The sequence below is a fragment of the Eptesicus fuscus genome, chromosome 12 (genome assembly GCF_027574615.1).
Source record: "Eptesicus fuscus isolate TK198812 chromosome 12, DD_ASM_mEF_20220401, whole genome shotgun sequence".
NCBI lineage: Eukaryota > Metazoa > Chordata > Mammalia > Chiroptera > Vespertilionidae > Eptesicus > Eptesicus fuscus.
This window is the reverse complement of record NC_072484.1, coordinates 86739192-86763283: the sequence shown is the minus strand read 5'-3', so window position 1 is coordinate 86763283 and position 24092 is coordinate 86739192. Positions and strand designations below refer to the sequence as shown.

Sequence of the window (24092 nt, the reverse complement as noted above, 5' to 3'; positions counted from 1 at the left end):
AGGTGCACACAGTGGCCGACGTTGAAGAACAGAAGTTCAGTGAGGCCGTAGGCTCTGCTGAGAGTAATCTCAGACCCTGGCTCTACCTCACTGATCACCACCAGGGCAGGCTGCCTCTTGGCTGCGTGAGTGCAAAGACCCTCCCCTGGAAATCAAATGCCTTCCACCCAGAACACATGAATTATAGGAAGTTTTCTGCTCCTGTGGAGAGTTAATCAAGTGTTTTCGTTACCTCCTTATCCCCCTTGTGTCTTTCATTTTTCAATACCTTCAACCAAAACCCAAACTTTTTAGTGATAATATAGATGTGCATAGCTATCTAGCTGGATACACACACACCAGTGCTATAACACAACTTTCATTCTGTGTTTCAAACAAGGCCAGCATAGCCTGGCTGGTTTGGCTCAGTGGATAGAGCATTGATCCAAGGACTGAAGGGTTCCGGGTTCAGTTCCGGTCAAGGGCAAGTACCTCAGTTGCAGGCTTGGTCCCTGTCCCTGGTTGGGAATGTGCAGGAGGCAACCAATCAATACCAATCAATGTGTCTCTCTCACTTCGATGTTTCTCTCTCTCTCTCTCTCTCTCTCTCTCTCTCTCTCTCTTCTCTCTCTTTTTCTCTCCCCCCTCCCTTCCACTCTCTCTAGAAAATCAATAGGAAAAAAATCTCAAGAGAGGATTAACAAAAAAAAAGTTAAAGTTACATAAAAAAAAAAACAAGATCAGCATATTTCTCACATATACAAAATTTTCTGCCTTGAGTTATATATGAGTTAATAATTGACCAAAATAACAATGTTATGTGCTCTGTCTTATCAAAATATGCTCATCTTATCCTAATTACTAATTAAAGCTATTGCCAGAATCATCTACAAAAAGACACCAAAGAAAACACCCTGCCAGAAATATTTCAGCATAAAAAAAATAGCTTTTCTATCATTCTTTCATAGACATCATTTATTCTGCCACATTTGTGTTATTTGAAACAGATACGTTGAACTGAAACAGTGGGAATGTTTCCGTGAAGAATAAGTATCTTTCCTTTTTCTCCCATCAGATATTTTCTCAATGATTTCTGACTCCAGCGGGGTGATGGTTTACGGGCGCTATGACCAGTTCCTGCGGGAAGTCCTCAAACTGCCCACAGCGGTGTTTGAAGGGCCCTCGTTCGGTTACACGGAGCAGTCAGCCAGGTCCTGCTTCTCTCAGCAGGTAGGAAAGAACGTGTGTCAGGAAGCATCTTCCGAACAGCAGCCGCTCTCCTCCTGTGTGTCACTCCAGGCCGTTCTCAGACAAGTGATAACCTCTAGCCTATCTCCCGGCCTCTGACCAATGGCCTGTGAATCAGGCACTGAACTCCACACACCTGCATCATAGTAACAGGCGATGTCTGCTGACCACGAGCAGGCACCATGCTAAGCTGTTTACGTGCGTTGTCGTATGTAACCCTACAACAACCCTGTAGTCTCCGGGTCATTATCATTGCCCTATCAGAAATGTCCCTCCGCCTCACATGAAACACACGTCTGACGCACCACCTAGTTTCACCAATGTTTGCCAAAGAAGTCGAAAAAGTATGGCCCTTGCCACGTCGCTCTGTGGGAGTCCCAAAAGATGAGAGACACGGCTACCTAAATCTTCCAGGACACGGGACATTTAGGGCTCTGAGCGAGGTTTTGCCTGAGGTTGCTACAGGTTAGCCTGGGGAAGCGCTTGGTGTGCAAATGCAGGAGACGGGTGTGGAGCCGTGGCAGGTGCCATGACCCACAGCTGGGTAACGTCTGATGGAAATGTCCCTCACCTGGGAAAGCAGTGCTCCCAGAAGTGTTTTTCTCTATGGAGCATCTTGCCCCGGCCTCAGTGGAGATAATTCAGTTGTGTGTATACATGTAAAACACACTCGGTGTTTTAAGTTCTGCCGAACTTAGTTTCAAATTCTGTTTCTTCATACATTAGAGGCTCATTGCACGTCCTGTTCCATCTCAAATGATGGCTGCAGAGCAGCTGAATTAAGCGTATTCTCTGTTCTCAATTACTGCGGGTTGGTGTGGTGTTGTTTTTTATTGCCTTTTGTTTTTTATGCAGAAAAAGGTCACGTTGAACGGTTTCTTGGACACGCTCATGTCAGATCCTCCCCCGCAGTGCCTGGTGTGGCTGCCCCTTCTGCATCGACTGGCGAATGTAGAGAATGGTGAGTCGTCCCTGCTGAGCGCAGGCAGGCTTTTTGACCATTGAAATTAGCCGATCAACTCGACGGCTATTAAGCCAAGGTCATGGTTTTAGGGAGATCGATTTTGTTGTTCCGAGCTTTGTTTAGGATGCAACTAACCGGTCTCCCTGATCTTTAACAAGCCCTATGGGGGCACGGCCAAGTGAAGACGGTCAGTGCTAAAAGCTCATGTCATCTCCCTGTGTACCCCGCAGTTTCAGGTCAGCTGTGGCTTAAAGACTTGATACAACAGAGGAATCTCAATAACGAATGTGATCTTTTCCATTATTTGTTTTAGGTCTGGATTTCCAATATTGGTTTATCTTGGCATTGACGATGTCTTCCTAGGCACTGGGCCAGGAACAGGTGGAGGAGAAGGGGAAAAAATTGGATGAGAGAAACTTACTCATCTCTTGTCATGTGCTCTGAATTACATGTCACTGGTTGTAGTTATGTAAAAGACAAAAGCCATGCAGACTTTTGAAATGTGCTTTTTTACAAGGGCAAGTTTTCTAGGGTAAAAGGAGTAAATATTGATACACCCAAGTTTAAATGGAAACCACAGTTCAGAAGGAGATTTAAAGAAATTTAAACATGGAGCAATTCAGCGCCTCCTTCTCTAATCTTTAGATGTTCTTATTTGTTATTCAATTCAAGTCTGAGATTTCTCCAGACTTAAATAGAAAGTCGTGTATCCCATATCTCTTACTAGAATCTTAACTCCTACACATTTCTTTAATATACTTTGGAGGTAAAGTTAGCTTAACTTTATGTTCCCATTCAGAACGTCTAGCATCTGCCCTTATTATCTCTCTTAGTTAAAAGTTATAAATGTATCCTGTTTTGCTCATGGAGAAGATTTTTAAAATGAATGAAGTAGGTGCTCTGTAATCACTACCACGCATAGATTTATTTTTGTATGTTTCTTACTCATCTGCAGAAGCAAAGAGCAATCAAGGTCGGATCATGCAACCTGAGTCCATGTTGCTGTTCACAGTTGAGAGCTAGTCCCCTTCCGTCACGAGGCTGTAATTTCACCCTGTAGCTCAGTACTTCCTGTTGCAGGAAATGGGTTTCGCAGGCCTGTCCCCGAGAGCAGTTGTCCGTAATCCAGGGCTCACCCTGCCTTTCCCAGGAGCCGGAAAAGGGAGGACTGATGCTTAGTCAGAAGGCAGTACCTCCAGAGCGGGTTATGCCTTTGTGGTTGCAGTTGGCTTTTTATCTTCCTTTATTCCGATGTACACTCTTTTCCCTGGCTGGTTGGCCAGAGGATAATGTGACCAAAGGCAAGAACTGTTGTTGTCTACAATCTTTAGCTCACAGCGTAGAGACCGTTACTTGGATTTGATCATTTGTTAGCTTCCAATGTCAACTATTGTACCTTACCTGCTTCGTGATTCCAGTTTTCTGCCAAAGACCGTCGTGTCTCCTGAGCTGTCTGAATTGGAACTGTCTTTAGATCATTTACTTGTCTCCTTGGGCCCTGCCCATCTGCCTCTTCGGAAAGGAAACAGATCTGTTTGTTAGATGGAGGCAACGTCACTCATTAAATAAGCCCATTAGCTGCTTCATTTTAAAAAAAATAACTCAATTCTCTCATCCAGTTTTCCTGCTCTCCCTCCATTTTCCTCCCTTTTTCCTCCCTCTCCTTTCTCATGGCTCCCTTTGTGCTCTCTCCCCGCTGGATGGTCAGCCGTGTCCATCCATGGTGCTGCGTCTCCCAGTGACTGAGCTGGCCTCCTGGAGACAGACAGCAGTTTGGGGGGGAAACGGGCCAGTTTGGGTCGTTGATATTATTGTAGTGTAGGAGACGGGAGTAGAAAGAGCAAGTGGCATTACAGAAACTTGTTGTTAAAAGCACACCTATCCTCCACCTCCTTTCGTCTCTTCCACCTCCACACACGCGCCCGGAAAGGGCAGTGAGATGCCTGGAATAAACACAATGCTACTCTCAGCCCAACCCGACTGCCCTCTGGCCTCAGGGCTCACGGCAGAAAGACGCCACCCCCGTCAGGCTGTTTGTCCTTACCCCGGCTCGCACTTGGGTCTTCTTATTTTCTCTTCATTTGCTGCCTCCTCAGTCTTCCACCCGGTGGAGTGTTCCTTCTGCCACAGCGAGAGCATGATGGGATTCCGCTACCGGTGCCAACAGTGTCACAACTACCAGCTCTGCCAGGACTGCTTCTGGAGGGGACATGCTGGGGGTTCCCATAGCAACCAGCACCAAATGAAAGAGTACACGTCATGGGTAAGGCAAGGGCCAGGCAATGCTTAAAGTTGGGTATGTGCGTGCGACCCAGAATGCAAGGGAATGTCAGGGAGGGTGACAGAATTCAGGAGTACACTTACCCTGCAGCCAACATTCCTTCTTCCCCTTCCCTCCCAACCCACCCCATCTTACCAGGATCTCTTTCAGAGTGTATCTGAACGCAGTGTAGCTTCCTGAGACTTAAACTATAGGAAGACTCCAATTGCGTTACTTCTTGAAATGTAGCTCACTCAGTACTGATTTAGCTAACAACCAAACAGCCAGCGCCTTCTGGAACATAATCATTTCACAGTAAATGAAGGTTCTTTTCACCCTTCGATGGGTTTTTGTTTTGGTTTGCCACTTTTTGTGTTTTGTGGGAATTGCTTAAAAATGGTTGCTAGTTTCTTTTTTCTTAGATTCTGGGGTTCTCTTAGGTCAGTGGTCGGCAAACCGTGGCTCGCGAGCCACATGCGGCTCTTTGGCCCCTTGAGTGTGGCTCTTCCACAAAATACCACGGCCAGGGTGAGTCTATTTTGAAGAAGTGGCGTTAGAAGAAGTTTAAGTTTAAAAAATTTGGCTCTCAAAAGAAATTTCAGTCGTTGTACTATTGGTAGTTGGCTCTGTTGACGAATGAGTTTGCCGACCACACTCTTAGGTGCACAGCTGAAAAGTAGAGGGAAGACATGTGGGCTTAGTGATGCTGTTCCATTTTCCTTTGGGGGGAGAGGGGGTCCCGTGGCTACGTCAGCAAATCATCTTTGGTGAAGAGTGCAGGTGAGCGACTTGCTGCAGGTGACCCGGAGCGCCTGCCCCTGTGCTGGATGTTCCCAGGGGCACATGCCACCGGGTCTGCGGGAGGAACCTGCCGCCGTGCACTTGCCGCTCCAATGGTGGCGCTCCTGTGCTCATGGGGCGGACACACCCTCAGCCCTGCCCTCTCCTCTTGAAGTAGTTCTCCCTCAAGAAAAGGCACACTTGTTAGGAGTTTTTTCCTGTATTTTTATGTGTTTCAATTCAACAGATAGTCTTTAAAGAGTAGCTTACTTTTTAAAAAAAGGAAAACCTTCAGAAGACGCATTTTAAGTAGGAATATCTTTCCAGGCGTTGTTATTGGGAACTCAGGTCAGTGTACGTATATCAGCTCCTTAGCACCTGTCAGACTCTGAGTTCAAGCGACAGTTCTTCACTGAGACGTCACATGCTGAGGGCTTCATGCCAGCACCCAGGCCCCTGTCACTGGTGGTCACATCATGTGCTGAGGATAGCTATACTGACCCCGATGATGAGATACATTTTAGCATAGAACATAGAAGAAAGCACTTTCTGTTTTCTTATTGTCAACATAGTTCCAATTTTCAAATTTATTCTATCCCAAATTCTGGAGGGTTGGTGTTGGAAGACTAATCATTTTCAATTGTTCTTTTATGTAAATGCTAAAATCAGATAAGTGGCCTTTTTCTTAGGGATTGAAGATTCTAAAATTATTTAGGAGGCAGTGTCTCTACTAAAGTCAGAGTAGACTCCTCAGGAAGACGAAGGGGCCCCGATATTTATGCGGTGAAGAGCTTTATTGTGTTGCTGATGTAAGTGTTCTAAGAATTACATCTCCTAGCAAAAGCCAAAGTGGAACTTCTTGAACAGCGCTCCTACGGCTCAGCTTTTCAAGAATGAAGATAAAAGCCACATATTACCACTTATGGGCTCTCTGTGTAAAAGAAAGTGAAGAAAATTATAAATGGTTACTCCTGGAAAGGAAGCATTTGTTAGAAAGATTTATTGTATGTGGTAAATTATTTTTTATAATTTTGGCTGTGGAATTTTAAGGTAAACATTCCACCAATCTAAATGAAAAACAGGTAGTGTGATGCTCTGAAAAGAACATGAATTTTAAATTCTCAAGACTCAGATTGGCCCGGCCGGCATGGCTCAGTGGTTGAGCATTGACCTATGAACTAGGAGATCATGGTTCGATTCCTGGTCGGGGCACGTGCCCAGGTTGCGGGCTTGATCCCCCTTGTGGGGCATACAGGAGGCAGCCAATCAGTGACCCTCTCATCATTGATGTTTCTCTCTCTCTCCCTCTCCCTTCCTCTCTGAAATCAATAAAAGAAATATATTCAAAATAAAAAAAGACTCAGATTGAAATTCCACTCTTGCCTTTAGTTAGGTGGGTTCCTGCAAAGCCTCTTGCTCATCTCCCTCCTTCCTTCTGAGTGGGGAGCAGTCCTTCCAGAATCCAGTCCGATGCTGCCGCCTCCGTGATGTAAACACTTCATTGTCCCCCCTGCATTGGAGATATGTGACCTGGTAGGACTTTAATGATCGGCCTCCTGCTCGCCTCTTCTTCCTCCACCTGGAATCACCTTCCCAGCCCCTGAGTTTCTGTCAGACGGACTCCTGCTGTCCGCGAAGGCCCCGCTCAGGGTCCCGTGCCCGCCGAGTGCCCCATGTTTCACTAAGCAGCAGGAGCCAGGTATCTTGCTGGCTTATTTACCACTGAGCAGACTCCCGACTTAGAGTAGGTACTCACAGAGGATTGCTTGAATGAGTGAATGAATGAATTAATTAATTAATATCTATTGTGAAAGCAAATCATCTGACAAAATGTTACATAAAGGTTAGTTGTTATCACCTCTGTCTTTCTTCTTCTTTCCAGAAATCACCAGCTAAGAAGCTAACGAACGCATTAAGCAAGTCCCTGAGCTGTGCGTCCAGCCGTGAGCCTCTGCACCCCATGTTCCCCGACCAGCCGGAGAAGCCGCTCAACTTGGCCCACATCGTGTGAGTGTCTCTGCCTCTGCCTGAAGAGACATCTTTCTCTTTTATTTAAATTCTCTGTCGTTTGAAGTATTACATGAGTCTCCTTTTCCCCCCTTGGCCTCTCCCCGGCGGCCCCCACCCCCAGCACAGGCCCTCACCTGCCTCCTGTCTGTGTCCAGATGCATACATATAAGTTCTTTGGTTGATCTCTTACTCTCTCACCCACCCCCCACCTTCCCTCTAGAGAAATCTTTCCTTATTGGCAGATCCATAGAAAAGCAATTTCAGCCGAAACCGGTTTGGCTCAGTGGATGGAGCGTCGGTCTGCGGACTGAGGGGTCCCAGGTTCGATTCCGGTCAAGGGCATGTGCATTGGTTGCGGGCGCATCCCTGGTGGTGGGTGTGCAGGAGGCAGCTGGTCGATATTTCTCTCTCAACGATGTTTCTAGCTCTCTATCCCTCTCCCTTCCTCTCTGTGAAAAATCAATAAGATATATTTTTTAAAAAAGAAAAGAAAAGAAAAGCAATTTCATATCAGTTGTCAGGAACCGTGTTTCAAAATTAAAAAAAGACTGAATGAGCCCTGGCTGGGTGGCTCGGTTGGGTGGAGCGTTGTCCCGTACACCAAAAGGTTGCGGTTTAGTTCCCGGTCAGGGCACATGCCTAGGTTTCAGGTTCGATCCCCGGTCAGGATGCTGCCTTCCACTTCTCTTACATCTGTCTCTTTCTCTCTCTTTCTCTCTCTTGCTCTCTCTCTCTCTCTCTCTCTCTCTCTCTCTCTCTCAAAATATCAATAAACAATACCTTTGGGTGGGGATAAGAAAACAAAGACTGAATATAATATCATTATAATGTTTGTGGTAGAGGTATACAGTACAAATGCCCAGCTGTACAAGTAGAGTGTGCAACACTAAAGCAATTCACCTAGAGAGGAAAAAGCATTGTTATAAAATATGGATGTTAGTGGAATTTGCACAATTGGAAGTTAACGATCAATGGAATTACTGAGGTAAGCAAATTCTAAAGTACCCTTTACCTTAATGTCATATGTGCTGAGTCCCGAATAAAAAAGCCCTCTGTTTCATTTTTCTGCAGAGCCAGTCATCTTAATGATGGCAGTAAACCTGGAGATTGTTGTTTTATCCTGAGCTGTATAACTTTAGAAGGATCATGGCCTGGTTGGGAGGGTTGGGGGTGGAGGCACAGTTAAAGAGGGGATTGGTGGGAAAATTCATCAGAGCATCTAAAAAGCAGACGTTTCAAATATATTTCTCCAAAGTATGTGTGAGTTTGGTGGACAGGGGCCTGAGCTAGGGCACAGTCTCCCCTCACCCCCACACCACTACCCCCACCCCCCGATCCCCTGGAGCAGGCGTCCTCAAACTACGGCCCTCGGGCCACATGCGGGTGTTTTTGCCGTTACGTTTTTTTACTTCAAAATAAGATCTGTGCAGTGTGCATAGGAATGTGTTCATAGTTTTTTTTAAACTATAGTCCGGCCCTCCACTGGTCTGAGGGACAGTGAACTGGCCCCCCGTTTAAAAAGTCTGAGGAGCCCTGGCCTGGAGTCTCTCGCAGCCCCATGGCCAAGACAGTAGGGGAGGGGCGGGTGTTTCCTTGGTGCTGGCCCGGGCTCAGTAGGAATGATGGAGTCACAGGGGCCTCGGGAATAGGTGGTTCCCTCCTCTGGACGGCCTTGGCCTTGCAAGTTCAGCAGGACCCACGGCACTGCAGAGCCTGCAGTTAACGTGTGGACATCAGGAGGTGGGCAGATCAGACCTCGGGTATTAGGAAGTCACCAAGGCCAAGCTCATGCTCAGGCAGCTCAGATCGTGACCGGCAAGCAGCACTGCTGTGGGCCCCAGACCCTTAGAAAGCAGTAACTTGGCGTCTGATGGACCCAAGCAAGTACCGTGTCCGTGAACTTGGGATAAATACTCCAGCGCTCTGTTCATTTTGGTCCCAAGGGGCTTTGAGGGTTCAGGGTCCTCAGCAGTATAGAGTCTGGAGGCTCCTGTTGCCAGCTCGGACTAAGCTTCCAAAAACTAGTGTAAACCGGCTCTGTGGAAGGCGGTTAACTTACTTTTGGAAGTTTTGCGACTAAAAATAAACGAGGGGTAAATCAATGAGGAGAGTGCCAAAGCGCCAACCACTTTTCAGAAAATGACCTCACACAGGCTGCTCTCACTAAGGCTCAGCTTTCCTTCCCAGAGCGAGACGCTCCCTAACTTGTGAATGAATGAACAAAACCAAGCGGGGGCGGGCCTGTCTCTGTGCGCCGCCACAGCCTCTTTCTACCAGACCCGCCAGGACTTTGGCCCCCAGCGCGCAGTCCAGTCACAGCTGCCGGGGGGGGGGGGTGAGGATAGAGAGAGTCTGGGATGTGAATGGCCTGGCTCTAGGGGCTTTGCAGTCCAACGGAAGTAGGATGCTGCCTTCCTCTTCAAGAAAGAATTAGGCGGTGAGGCAGTGTGGGATGAAATCAGTTTCACATGCATATCACCTACTGCAGGACTTGTACCCAGTTGGCTCACGATTGGGGTGTGTGTTAATTGGCTAAGATTTTTTTTTAACTTTAATTTATAGTGGCAATATGATCTGATGTGTTATTAACTGAGCTAAGTGAGGGCTGTATCTACACAAGTTGGGTTCTAGGATTCCCTTAAAATACTATACAAAATATGCCCTTTTTTCTGAGAAAAGTTCTATATATTGAACCAGATTCCCCCCCAAAATAGCCCTTAAATGAAAAGACTAATCTATCCTCATTGTTAATACATTTTCCAGGGTGAATGTCTTCATTTTCAAATTGTGAAAAATATTTAATTGTTGAAATAACATGTAAGAAATTCTGGATGTAGACTGTTCAGTCTCTGTTAGAACAGAATCTTTTTTCTATTTTTGGCATTAGAGATTTTTCTCTCCATATTTGTATTCAAATGTTAATGCCCTGAACAGACATCCATGTCCTCTTTTTATTTATGTTTTTGGGTGGGGATACGTAAGACTTCTAATTTTTAAATATGCTGTTCACTTAGCTGCTTTAAATTATTATAAGCACATAATGGCCACTTAAGTGGGTGACATTTTGGTATTTTAACATTTGTATTTAGCTCTCGTATTGCTTGTAAATGTTGCCATGATTAACAGTCTCTATTCTATTCAATTCTTTGCTGCCCAAAGTGATACTTGGTAAGTAGTTCAGTCCTCCCCAATGTACTTATAAAAACTTGTAATCATAATTATAAGTGATTATGAGACACAGAACAAGTGAGTGGCTGGAGGCTAGTTTAAAACTAATTCTGCCTTAAGCTGAACACTCAGTTTACAAGGAGAATGCCGGTTTTATAAAAATGTCCACTACAAAGATTTTTGTTCAGGAAGAAAATCTTGCACTAGCTCCCCGTGGCTTTATCTTGTGGAACTATTTCTTTCTTATAAGAGTAAATACATGTAAAATTCTCATTGGGACCTATTTTTTAGACAAGGTAACTTGCCATTTGACTATGGAGGAAATGGGAACTTTAGTCCCTTTGAAAGCCACTATTTACTCCCAAGGTTAGCCATTCTGTGTCCCAAGTTCAACATTTTTATGATGAACCTTAAACATGAAGCCATTTACTAATAAACTACAACTTTCAGCTTTGCAATGGCCATGCTTAATAAATTTACCAGGCTAGTTAAAAAGCATTGCAAATCTACTTGTTTTCTCATTGCCTAGAGATAGAGCAAGATGAGAAAATTTTAAAAAAAAAGAGTAAAAATCAAAACACACACAAATGTTGGTCTAGTTTATTTTTTTTCAACTTTGCCAAAGCTACAATGTAAGATATTTCATTCTGTTTACTGTTTTAAAATCTGATATTCCTGACTCTGAAAATTCACAGAGAACATTTGCATAAAATTAGCATCCTTCTTGTAAAGTGAAAGTGTTCTGTTCAAGGCAAACTAGCTCTGATTCCCTAAGATAAAAATTAAGCCATTACAAGTTTGGCTCTTGTTCAAGCCAACACAAGTAGACTCTGTAGGCTAGAATTAATTTTTCATCTTCAAATAATTCTACTCAAATATGGAATTATAATGAAATAAAAATTTCTTCTGACTCAAAATGATGCTCTGCCTCATCCCCTACCTTTTGAACTCTCAATCCCATCTCATCTTACCATGTATTATCTTACAATAAACCTAAAATCAGATTAAAAACTGCTTGGAGAGGAGATAGGGATCATAGCATTTTCATTTTACCTGAACTAAAGACATTAGCGATGGTGAAACAATGACAGGATGAAATGAAAAATCAGACAGGGGATGACAGACCTGAGGAGTTGGTGTTTAGGGACATGGATAATTTTGAGGAATGTTGAAACTATTATTTTTCTCCCACCATATGAAAAAAAAAGTGAAGTTTATGGTGCCCTACATCTGGCTCAACCAGATAACAGAGTCAGTACATACTTGCGGTGCTTACTTGCAGCTTCACTTACAACAAAGAGCAAATAAAGCACAAGATGACTTCGTTAGCCTGGTCCTTCCAGACTGGGCATGTTGGGAGAGCACCATTTTCACGGGGAATGCGGGAGGAAGTTTCCAGAGCTTCGGAAATCCTCTCCTTTGCAAGAGGATGCACATTCTGATCATTATCACAGTTTCAGAGCTTCTCCCTTTAGAAGGCAGTAAATATAAGGCTGCCTCAAAATCCTCACTTCCTTCGAGAGTATGGCTCAAGGCTCAGAGCTCAAGGATAGACATTCCTATGGTGTCCAGAGACCTGCCTCACAATATTTACTTGAGATTCTATATTTGCAAAGAAAGGTAACTTTCAAGCATCTAAAGAATTTCATTGGAAAATGTAAAATTTCGTGTTGATCCTGGGTTACGATAGAACTCTGGTCTTCCCACCCCCTCTCCTCCAGGGATGGGAGGTAGTTTTTAACCTGCAACTTATACTTGCTTTAACTTTTCATCCACATGTCCTTTGTTTTAGGCCACCCAGACCTGTAACCAGCATGAATGACACCCTGTTCTCCCACTCTGTCCCCTCCTCAGGAAGTCCATTTATCACCAGGAGGTAAGTTCTAATCCTAGAACATAACTAGTCCTCTCTTTGGTAATGAGCCTTGATTCTGTGGCAAGAAAAATATTCTAGTGCAAGCCAAGAGTGGAGGACTATTGTTAGAAACTAGTTATGTAAATTTCTGCCACATGGCTCTCAATTTCATTCATTTGAATGCATTTAAAGAGGAATGGGATGGCTCTTGTGGTTAAAGTCGTCTAGAAACGTGCATTTACAGTGCACCCACAGTAAATGCAGAAGAAGTTTACATTTTACTACTGACATACATGCATTCTTTTTCATTGAGAAAATCACTTTCATAGCACTTAGAAAGGTCCATTTCAGCCAGGAAACTGGGGAACTATCTCCTAATTTAAAGCTCCAGATATAAAAGAACCCTCTTCTTGGTGAACTCTGGAGTCTCTGAGGCGAGAGGCCAAAGACCAAACTTGGAAATGTAGTTTCCACACAATAATGTCATGGATTATTGGGCTTAAACCAACGGTGGATATGTGTCATCTTCTTTAACAAGATCCACTCCCGTTGTGAGCAAAGGGCAGGTGAATCCAGTACTTCTTTTAGGGCCAGCGTTACAAATACGCAGGGGCCAAGAGGTGCTCTGAGACATTTGATCAGAGACCACAAATAAAGCACCAGAGAATTTTCGTAGAAATACCTGGAGAAGACCCACGGGAAAGCAGAAACAAAGGTAAGGGTAATTGGAGCTCTTTGTAAGATTTTGCAAATGCTTTTCAGTAGGAAAAAAATACAGTCTCGTGTTTACAAAAACACGTAATCAGTCTTTCCCCTAAAGAGGTGGCCGAGGTACCAATTGCGCTATAATATCCTGGTACATTCTAGTGAGGACATGAACACAATGAGACTCGGGACACCACTGGTTATTTTTCCTGTGTTCCTGTACTTGCTCATCAGCACGAACCTGAGATGAAGATGTTCCCCATAACTGTAATTAGCAGAACAGACGGAACACGGCAGGCCATGGGGTTTCCTTCCTGTAAATTCCGGGAGTCTGTAAAAAGTGGAATTGAGAACACAATTGAACCACAGAACCTCCACAGTGAAGTCACAGGCCCTCAGAGTGTGCCTCTTAGCTCTCCTTTTCAGAACCACCAGAAATTCAACCATCGTTTCTAAGACAAAACCATAAACTGTGCAGTCTCTCAGAGACTCGGGCCTGTGTATCTCCCTAGAGAAGAGCCTGCACGTGTTGAGAAAGATGTTGTGCATTTATTAGGAATCTCTGCGTTCTGCAAATGTCAGGCAGAGCGCGACTCCATCCTTACTGAAGGTCCTTTTATATCATTTCAGCTCGGACGGTGCTTATGGTGGATGCGTCTAGATGGATAACATGGCTTCTTCTACCCTAAAATGTCCCTATAACACTTTGAGCTGTTCTGGTTCCTCCAGGGTGCATGGTACCTATTAACCCAAAACACGATCATTTCCCTTTCCTCCCATTTCAGTCTTTTTGGAATGCCCCCCTGTGAACCACAGACACATTGTTGAGAGTTTGCACTTCTTCCTGTCACCAGGGAGATTGGCCCCTGGTGTCTGTGTTAAGGTGCTGTTCAATAAAGCTGTGTACACTGAACTTCCTTCCTCTCTGAGTGGGCCTTGCTCTGTCCAGCCAGGGGAGGTATTAATGAGGTCTCGTTGTCTGACTCCCTCAGGTCACCTGAGGGGCTAAGTGCAGCCAGCCCTGTGGCTGAGGAGCATTCGCTGATAAGGTTATATGTCAATCAGCTTGGGCGCTGTGCACGGTCAGTATCCCGGCCCCAAATCACTAATCCTAGTGGTAGTTCCATAGCTAGACTGCTGGTCACTCTCCTCCATCACTAAATCCTCTTGTCGTACGTGTCAGTGGAGATAGAGGTCTTCTGGGGGTTCAAGAGAGTCCATTGAGAACTTCCAACTGGAGCTGGACTTCTCAGCTCTTTCCTCCCTTTTCCACTTATTTTATTGATTGATGGCCTCAAACCAGCATAGATCAGATACTCCTCTGTGAAGCGTACCAAGCGGATTTTCTTCTCTGGATGACTCTGCTGTTGCACAAGACCCCAGCTGGTGGTTTTTTAGACTTTTAATGAAAGTGCCCATTGGAATGATCATTAGCACTAACTGGGTCAGGCCAGACAACGCCACATGGCTGGACCATAGTGTAGTAAAAGACTTGAGGACTTACACCTTTCTGTCCAACTGGTCCATTTTTTCCCCAAAGAGAGCAATCTAATTCTTATTGAAGAAGAATTTAAAAACCAAGTTCATACTGTCAGTGCTTCATTTCTATCACTGCATCATGCTAGTGGTGATCCACTGTTTATTTCTTAACCATGTCTACACCCTAAATTGATAGAAACCCACAAAGCCAAGTGTAGGCATAAGTTAAAGGTCCTATTCTTCTTAAGGTTGGAATGGAACCAAATAAATGTAACCCAGAGCCCTGCCCTCACTCCTACTCCACCCCAACTTCCCCTCTTAAAATCAGATAAAAACCTAAACAAGCCAAGAATCTACTGATCTATGTTAAGAAAGTAGGGAAGTTTGCCATGCAGATATTTTATTTAGCCTGAGTTTTCAGTCTTCTGTGACAGATCTTAGAAAGATAAAGCAGAATGAGGATGAATTGAAATCACCACTTCAGAATTCTCGCCAGAAACTCCTGGCATTACTCAACCTGGAGTCCTTTACAAGCATCCCCCTTTGATCTTCAAAGGGCACTAGGGCGTATCTTTGAAGTCTTTTGACATCCGGGTGATCTGACTCACACAGATTTATGAGTGTATAACTGGCTACCACCGCCATCTGCTGTATCCTCTTTTCTTATACCCACTTCCAGTTATATCCTTGATTCACTTTTCCCTTAAATGAAAAGAGGGAATCTCAAAGGCACTCTCCTTAACCCTTTGAAGTCTGTGTGTGTGTGTGTGTGTGTGTGTGTGTGTGTGTGTGTGCGCGCGCTCGTGTGCGCAATGCTGGTTAGCAATTAGGTAGAATGTGGTTCAAATAACATAATTCACCTCATTCATTTCCTTGATCATAACTTTATCCCTAAACCTAGATTATTTTCTTATAAATGCATTAATTTATAGAAAAAAATGGCTGGATCAATGGAAATCTATCATCACCACTAGAAAAAGAGCTCCAAGTGTTATGTGTGGTGGGGCAGCAGCATTATATAAGCTTATGAAATATATCTCATCACTGTTGCAAATATTATTGCAAGCACTGACCCAAAACCAGGTCAAAGGGCACTTTCCTCCCTTCACTGCCCACAGCATCGTGCCTCTGAACACTTGCCATCTTTGTTGGTATCATGCGCCCTTGGTAAAATCTTAATTATCCAGCCAAAATCCTTGCCTGGTGTATGTGAGAAACTTACCTAGGATTTTTCTATAAAATACATGCATTGAATTATGGCTGTCTTCTTTATTAGCCACAATATGAAACTCTGAATGTTTAAATAGCTAGATTCTTCTACCCTCGGTATCATAAGTATCTTGTAAAGCTTTCACAAACGTTTCTATAGATGCAACCTCTATAACAGAAGCCACTCAGAAAATGAATCACATTGGCTATGATCTATAGCTCTAGCCAGATCTTATCACTCAAGAAAATTGCTTGAGTCACGGAGTGTATTAAACACAATCAGATATGCTATTTTCTGGTTTGTCACAATAGCATTTGGTGAGTTACTTAATATTGCGTGGGGCTCAGTAGTGCAGATGGGGAAGGCACACCCCCCTTCTAAGTGTGTGCTTCCCAAACCCTGACTCTTCCCAGTGGGCAGCCTTTGTGAGTTATTTTTGTTGGTTGATTGGTTGGTCACTTGGTTGATTGGTTTATGTGTTCAACCAAAGAAAGGTTAATTAGTATGGCTTCTTCAGTTTTTTTCAAACACTTTGCTTAGCCAAAGATTCTTTACCTAACAACCCAGATTATTAACCTAACTAAAAATGTTCAAACTAAATTTTAAGCATTTGTACTTTGGTAATCAAAAGTGAATAGAAATAAAATTGAGGTACTGAATTCAGCCTTTGATCTAAAAATTAAAGTTTTCTTCAGGGTTATTTTTCCTAAAATTAAAGCTCATCCTTTTCAGTAAGAAAAAAAAAATAGATTAATTTATTAATCAACATCATATAACAGATGAACTTATACATTAACTGGCCTGAGGATTTCTTTACTCTTTTCACACTTTCTGGACATTTTTATCTGAAATTTTATGAAATTTGAAAAAAAAAGCATAAATCACTCTCTGCTGATATCTCTTTATTCTATGTAGCCCCAGTGCTCCACTAACTTTTCAAACTTGAAATAGGCCAATCTTCCCACTCAACTCTTTCCTATGCTAAAATGTTGGTGCATAATTAAAACTTGTCATCTCTCTTCTTCACTTCACCAACTTTTATTATCTTAATAAAGTTGCTTTCGTTGTTGCCTGTGCATGCCCTGTACCCAGCAAACTTCTAGAGACTCTCTTGGAAAAAATACAATGGATATGGTTTGATGCTATCTGGGGGTAACATAGTAAATGTAGTAAATCCGATGTAAGCCAAGAATTCTTAGCGTTTCTTCCATGGTAGCTGCTTAGGATGGCTTGACTTTCATGCCAGCTTGATGACAGTCACCCCACTGAGACACTAAATTATTTTCATGCTTGTTAGCTGATGTGCATGTGACAGATATTTTACATTTCAGATCACAGATGTTGAAAGCAAGAACAGGAAACAGGAACGCAATTTTTCAAGGAATTAGCTCTTGACAAAACTGACTTGTGGTCTCTTTTGTATTCTACCTAAACTATGTAGATTGCAGTAAGAAGCAAAATTTTATTCACACTGATAGTTACTTAAGGAGGGAGCCAACTTTACAAGTTATTCTTCACACAAGTCCAAATACCACACAAGTTTATCAGTTATTTGAAATGAATAAAAATGAAAAGATTTTAATTTGCCATGGCTCAATATCAGTTTCCTGTTGACCACTGTGATCATGATGGTTGCACGTAACATAATTTATTTCTATAATGCTGCTGCTCTGTGAGACTGCATCTAGGACTTTCATTTAAATTCTTTTATTTTCACACTCAATAAAAGAAAAATATCTTTGACCAGCGCTAAAATAGTAATCCAACATAAACAGAGGTGGTTCTTAAAAAATAGGTTTCAGGTTTAAACAAAAACCCAGGGAGCTTTTGTGTGTAATTCTGTTATCTAGAACCCCCAAAAATGTTTACACTTGAGCAGAACTACTGGTGTCATTTGTCACCCTTCAAATGTAAAGGGTGAATTTAAATAAATAGATAGATAAATAAATATGAAATATTTTACATGTGATAAACATTAATATTTTAAGAAAAACTATCTTAAATATACTAAAACATGCAATAAACATTAATATATCAAGAAAAAGGATTTTAAATATAATGTTATATGCATTAAACATCAATTATTCAAGAAAAACGATCTTAAATATAATATTACATGCAATAAACATTAATATTTCAAGAAAAAAAGGATTTTAAGTATAATAATATTACCCAAACTGTACTAACATAGTATGGTATCACAAAAGTTGTAGGAAATATTAAAATTCTGCAAATAACAGGATTACGTCTATTTGAAATATTTTTAAGTTGCTCTATCCTTCTAAAACCAGTGTGTGTGTGTGCACGGGCGGGGGGGGGGGCGGGTGGTTTGAGGGGCATTTATCTATATATATACTATTTTCCAAAGGTCTAAAAGGGAATTGGTGAGAAAATAGAGACTATTTTAGAAAGAACATGTAGTCTAAAGGAATACTTCTTCCTCCTTTTTTTTAGCAGAACACATAAACTTCACAATGTACCTTCTCACACCGTCCAGGGTATGATTGTCACCGCACTCATTACTGATAATATGTGTGCAGAGGGGTGTGCCTATACATTGGCAAGGGCCTGGTGAAAAGAACGTGACCACAATAAGAAAATACATACAATTTTAGAGATAGCAGTCTTGCTTCTCCTGGGAACTCAGAAAAGATTTCCCACCCATGGTCAAGGGGAGCCTCAGGCAGTTCCCAGTTCAGAGTTTAAGACGAAGGATGCATTTAGATTTGAAGACGGGCGTGTAGAAGACAGAAACTTTTGGAACTAGATTGACGCAAAAGCCATTGCTGCATTCTGACACACGGACATGGCAGAAGTGTTCATTTCTTGGTAAGAACATAGCTCGTTTGCTTGATCCCAAAGCCCAAGATGAGTTGGACATACCACCTAACTTCTCCAAGCAAGCTGCCAAGCTACAAAAGGAAAGTTGAAAAATCCAAAGTATTCTGTACAATATCATGAGCATCCATTGCTTTGAAGAGATCATAATAAACTACACATTGTCACTATTCTCACAATGCAGGAGGAAAATTTGTCACGTTGCCTCTTTCTTCAAACGCCTTAGGAGCTGCAAAAGATACTCTGGTAAAGGCACTTCACGTGAAGAGTCTTTATAGACCCAGGTTTTATGTGAAACCTGCTTCCCCATCAACTCTCTAAGTTCCTGATCCATTTCATTTTGAAAGAGTATTTGGCTTTGGTTTTGATTTGTGTTATTCATGCACTTGACTTCCTCTCTACCTGGTCATAATTTCGGCTTCCCAGAAATAAGTCATGAGGAGCAGAATTTAAGGCTAGTTGTTGGAAGTATAGAAACTCTGTGGACAGTGAGTACCAAAACTCAGAAGTACTCCTGGCATTAAGAGCTGTAGCAAAACAAAATAAATTATTTCTTTCCACAAACTCATAAATACCGATAGTGTCATCCCCGTATTTTCCAAGAACTGATTCCCAAGAATTCACGTGGGAAGGAACAGGAGCGTGAAAGAACTTGGACCAATCCTGGCATGGACCAATGCAAAGAAAATGACAGAAAGAAGGAAAGAGGTGTGTATACAGAGATCATCCGCTCATCCCCTTGAGGGAGGAAGGGACTTGGGAAGAAGAAGAAAAAGAAAAGAAGAGGAGAGGAGAGGTAGATAAATGGAGTAGAGGAAGGAGAGAAGGACCCAAAGAGTTAAAAGGAAAGAAAGAAGAAGGCCACCAGCGGAAATCTGGCCTCCTGCTCCCTTCCTGGCCCTGGCCCTGGCCCTGCACATACTGATGTCAGCAAGGCTCCCCCAGAGCTAGTGTTGGTGTCACGTGGTGGGACAGGTTTATGGACACATCACCTTCCCCCCCATAAAATTCACCAGAGTCGTTTGTAGCAAACACATGCCCTGATAGACCCTCCTGTATTTCTTTTCTCTACTGGTCCTTTCTTTCTTCTTGTGCATTCAATATTAGAAGTCGTACCCATGGAATTATAATTAAGCTTTTGATTTAGCAAATATCCCCACAATTTCTAGGCATCAAGGGGGCAGAAAAGCATAACAAGACAGGGAAATCATTGATTTACCACACAGTGTTTTGAGTGGTTTTGCAAGAATCTGAGGTTAATTATATAGTAGGTACATCAATCTTGAGTTACAAAAAAGAAAGTTGGAGGAGGTACTTGGGCAGCAGGGAGATGGTAGTTACTGGATAATGAACGTAAAGGGATATGCTTCAGGAGACCAGGTTTGGGGTGCTGTTTTGGTGGGATGATGGGAAAACACCAGCTATCATGGCTTCAAGTGGCTGTTTGGCCCTGACAGGCAGGTTTCATGGTCTTAGAAGGTGGAGATTAGTCTGCTAAAAAAAAAATGTAAGTTCATCAGGAAGATAAATTCTCCTAGAACATTAATCATTTCCTTTTTAAAGTCAATGTTGTGTGCACTTGTACTTTGTGTAATACTTTGTGTAATCGGGGATTTCTGAAACCCTCTATGTGGTGCTTAAAGTACAAAGCACTGCTAATAAGACCGCAATCTCTCGGTAATTTTCAACTTTCAACACAGAAAGTTGGAGAATATCGGGAAGGCTGCAGAAGTAAACTTCTTGACTGAGACGTAAAGGCTGGCAGGAGGTAGTAGACCATGGGGCTGTTCACATGATCGTCTGTAATGAATGCTGAATGAATTTCCGTTCTGTCCAGGCATAGTGCAATCTATTTGTTAAGCAACGAGCAGAGGTCACACCTGGGGTCCTGGTGGTTTGTGCAATTGTCATAATGGTTGTCAGGCCAGGTTTCTCCTCCTAGTTCAACTCTGTGGAGATGTGAAACATCTTGAACATTTCAAAATAGTAAGAGAGCTGTCCAAATGGAGCTTGGCTGTAGACTTGGGCGTTTCTGTCGCCAGTTCTGTTCCTGAATGCAATGCCGTGTTTACGCTCTTCTTGGCTTTCCGTCTTATTAACTAGCTCTCCTCCCAAGGACAGTGAAGTAGAGCAGAACAAACTGCTGGCTAGGGCTGCTCCGGCTTTTCTGAAGGGCAGAGGGTAAGTTAAAGCCGAGTGTACTGGAATCTGGAATTAACTGCACGAAAACGGAGATTTCTTTTGTCAACATGCTTTGTGTTTGAAAGACCATCTTTGATTTAGTAAAAGCAGCTCCGTTATAACTCCATTAACAGCACCAAGCAGTGATTTTTGAGTAGGAACATCTGTGTTGTTACTCACTTGCCCTGATTTCCTTTTCTTTTTTTTTAAATGACTAAGCTTCAGGTTTGATTTTTCCGAAGGCTACTTAATCTTTGCTTGCAGTGTGCTTACTGTTCAGTTGAATTTCTTGGCCTTAGTGGTTTGAAGATTGCAAATCTGTTTTCTGGAAGCCTGTATTTTTCCAGTTGGTGAGATGCAATTGTGAATTTCATCGCTTGGATTTTGTTGTGTTTCGCATCGAACGGCACTTACTTTTCCTTTACTTGTTTGGTTTTCCCAATGCCTTTTTCCCCGCCCGCACGCACTAACGCACTCCTGCCTGCTCTGCCTCTTTCTGCCCGCCTCTCCTCACACCACCCTCTCTCCTCCTGCCCTGTTTCAGGATCCAGTACAGCCTGAACGTGGCAGACAGGCTAGCTGATGAACATGTGCTCATCGGGTTGTATGTCAACATGCTGCGGAGCAACCCCTCATGGTTAGTGCAGCTTTGGCTGCTTGGCTGTCCTTAGAGAGGGACACGGTCCCTTCTCTTGACCAGCAGTCTCAGCAGGGGGCAAAGTCACTGATGCCAGAGGTGTCCCGCAGGCACTTTTTAACGGATTCCATTCAAATGTCTTCTGTGATGTTAATTTGGATATTTCCCATTAATGTGCCATAGAATTATATTTTAGCCGAAGGGATAACGTGTACAAATGGCGCCATGCTAAGGATCAGCATCCAGGTGGGTGCAGGGATGTGGGTCCCACAGTCGGTTCTGTGTTACAGGTGCCATGTCAGAACCACACAAGGGTGATGCAGGAATCTGTCCTATTGCAAGGACAGGTATGTCTCTGCTGACATGTGAAAAAGAGGAAGTTATGGGATGGGGTCTTACCCTGGAAACCATTTCCTTAAACAGTGATTGTCTTTCAACTTTTCTCCGACTCGCAAATGTTTCTGGGTAGCCATCAGATAAAGCCTGCTTTCAAGTCCTTGAATATGCCAAGCTTACTTTCAGATGTGTGACATGTATGGATTCAGGTAGCTCTACATATTGGGATAAAGACATTTGTAAAGTTTTTCTCTTTCTATTTTTATTGTGACATAAAAGATTCCTCCCATTGATTAGTTACTTTGTCTTAATAATAATCATACATTTTTTATTTGAATGAAAATATATGGAAAAACTATATAAATATCATATATTTCAGGTTGGTTTAGACCACTATTTTATAAGCATGTTTAACAAACCAGTTCCTTAGAAATATTTCAATTTTGCTTAATAATTCTAATATTCTCAGAACTAAGGACCCATGGATTTTTTATAGTTGTAAATTTTAAGTGAGCCAATGGGTTTAACTTCCTTTTAATTAGCTGGTCCTCCTTTTCACTACTATGTCTCAGAAAGCATATTGCAAACACTTGATGCTCATTGCATCACCACTCAGTGTTATTAGCCACTTCTTTGTTTCTAGAACATTCTTCCCTTGACTATTTCCAAAGTTCTTTCCTATTTCTGTTTCTGAAGCCTTAGAATCATTTTTTGCATAATTAATACATGAGATAATTTTAGGTGATTCATTGATGGGCATTTATTTAATGGTTACATATTTATCTTCATTTGTATTTTTTTTAAATATGACCGGCATATTAGTTTAATTTTACTCTTTTAGGAAACAAAAATGGGCTCTCCTGCTAAGCCCATCTCTGTTCAAATTTTTTCCAAGCTTGTAGATCAAAGAATTTCTCCTCTTTCTCACATCTCAGCCTCTCAAAACTATAGGAGGAACGAGTGATTGCTTTAATCTTATTCCCAATGAGTTTGGTTCCGCCATGCCATATGGTGGCTGAAGCAATGAAACTAAAAATACAGATTTACAAAAGGAAAGAAATTGTGTGAGTAATCTTTAAAGAAGAATGCAGTCGATACAGATTTAACCATGTCTGAAGGCAATGATGTGATCTCACACGGTGTCCTCTCCTCATGGTGCTGAGGACACTCTGGTTCTTTCTACCACTTCTCTTTGACCTTTGCTTAATTAAAGTTGTAACAGAGACGTCTCCAAGAGGAGAGCTCAGAGAGCGTTACCAGCGGCCTCTTCCCTACTCAGGTGATTAATCACAGTGACTTGATGGCCACTTAAGACGGTAAAACTGTCACGGCAGAGACACCGTGTGTCCCCTTGAGGAAGACGGATCCATGAAGCCACCTCCATTTTAATGGCTGCTGCCCCCATATTTCTCCTGTCCTTAAAACATTCCAACTTATCTTTCAAATTTTTCATTTTTCCTTCTGTTTCCTTTCTGTTTAGTTAGATCCTAACAATTCCCCACACCAGCCACGATTATATGAGTACTGTAGTGATTGCTCACCTCCTTTATCATCCTTATAGCTATAATTTTTACCATCGTTCAACTATGGTGAGCTATATAATGGTAATAATCGAAGAGCTGCTGTTTTTTTAAAGCCCTGCCTCAGGCTAAGCACTGTTGAAAGCTTTACTTATGTGATATTGCATAAATGACATAATCATACATAATAATACACTATTATTTACATAATTTATAGTTCTATAAATTATTTACATAATTTATAATTACATAAATTAATCACATAATTATTTGCATAATTTCCCCTAGCCCTTAAAGCAAGCCTATAGAGTAAATGCTATCATCCCCCTTTTATAGAGAAGTAACAGTAGCAATTACGAGTGTTACAGGACTCTCCAGTCACATGGCTACTGAACAGTGAGTGGAGCAGGGAGTTTGATCATTAGCCACTTGAGTCCAAGCTCATAACCACTAGGCTACATTGCCTCCTATGAAACCTACATCTATGTATGCCCTCCAGAAAGCTCTTCTGGACAGTCCCCCACACTGCGTCCACCACACATCCATTTCCTGAAATTGCAAATCCCCCTGTATTACTTCATTGTGCTTTCACAGACACTGTGAGCACACGGTGATAACAAGAATGGTAGTCGTTAGAGTGCATGCACTTAGTTCTCTGCCTTGTGATTGCTCATTTTGATCGTAAGCTTCAAAGGGACAAGAGCTCTGTCTTCAGTCTCTTGTATCTCAGCACAGCACCTGAACATGAATAAGTTGTACATTTGTGAAGAGCTTCAAAAACTACGGAGCCCTTACCCACACATGGTTTGGTTTGCTTGTCGAAGTCCTTTAAGTGTAGCCCTTATTATTTCCATTTCACTGATAAGAAAAGGTAAGCTCCGAGACAGGAAGTGACTTATCCACGGCCACGTGCTAGCAGGGG

General features: G+C 42.5%; 1 protein-coding gene across 4 annotated transcripts in view; it reads left to right on the top strand.

Annotated features, from left to right (window-relative positions):
* Window positions 1-24092, top strand: part of DTNA (dystrobrevin alpha) — a 220514-nt gene that overhangs the window by 158699 nt on the left and 37723 nt on the right. For 2 of the 4 annotated variants that reach the window (XM_054723821.1, XM_008148310.2), the window contains exons 7-13: window positions 1055-1209; window positions 2083-2188; window positions 4288-4454; window positions 7114-7238; window positions 12202-12285; window positions 20600-20677; window positions 21222-21314. In XM_054723821.1, the coding sequence (XP_054579796.1) occupies window positions 1055-1209; window positions 2083-2188; window positions 4288-4454; window positions 7114-7238; window positions 12202-12285; window positions 20600-20677; window positions 21222-21314 (808 nt within the window). Of the gene's footprint in view, window positions 1-1054; window positions 1210-2082; window positions 2189-4287; window positions 4455-7113; window positions 7239-12201; window positions 12286-13599; window positions 13883-20599; window positions 20678-21221; window positions 21315-24092 lie in introns of those variants that run through there. The other 2 variants (XM_008148316.2, XM_028155711.2) reach the window with 2 other exon arrangements.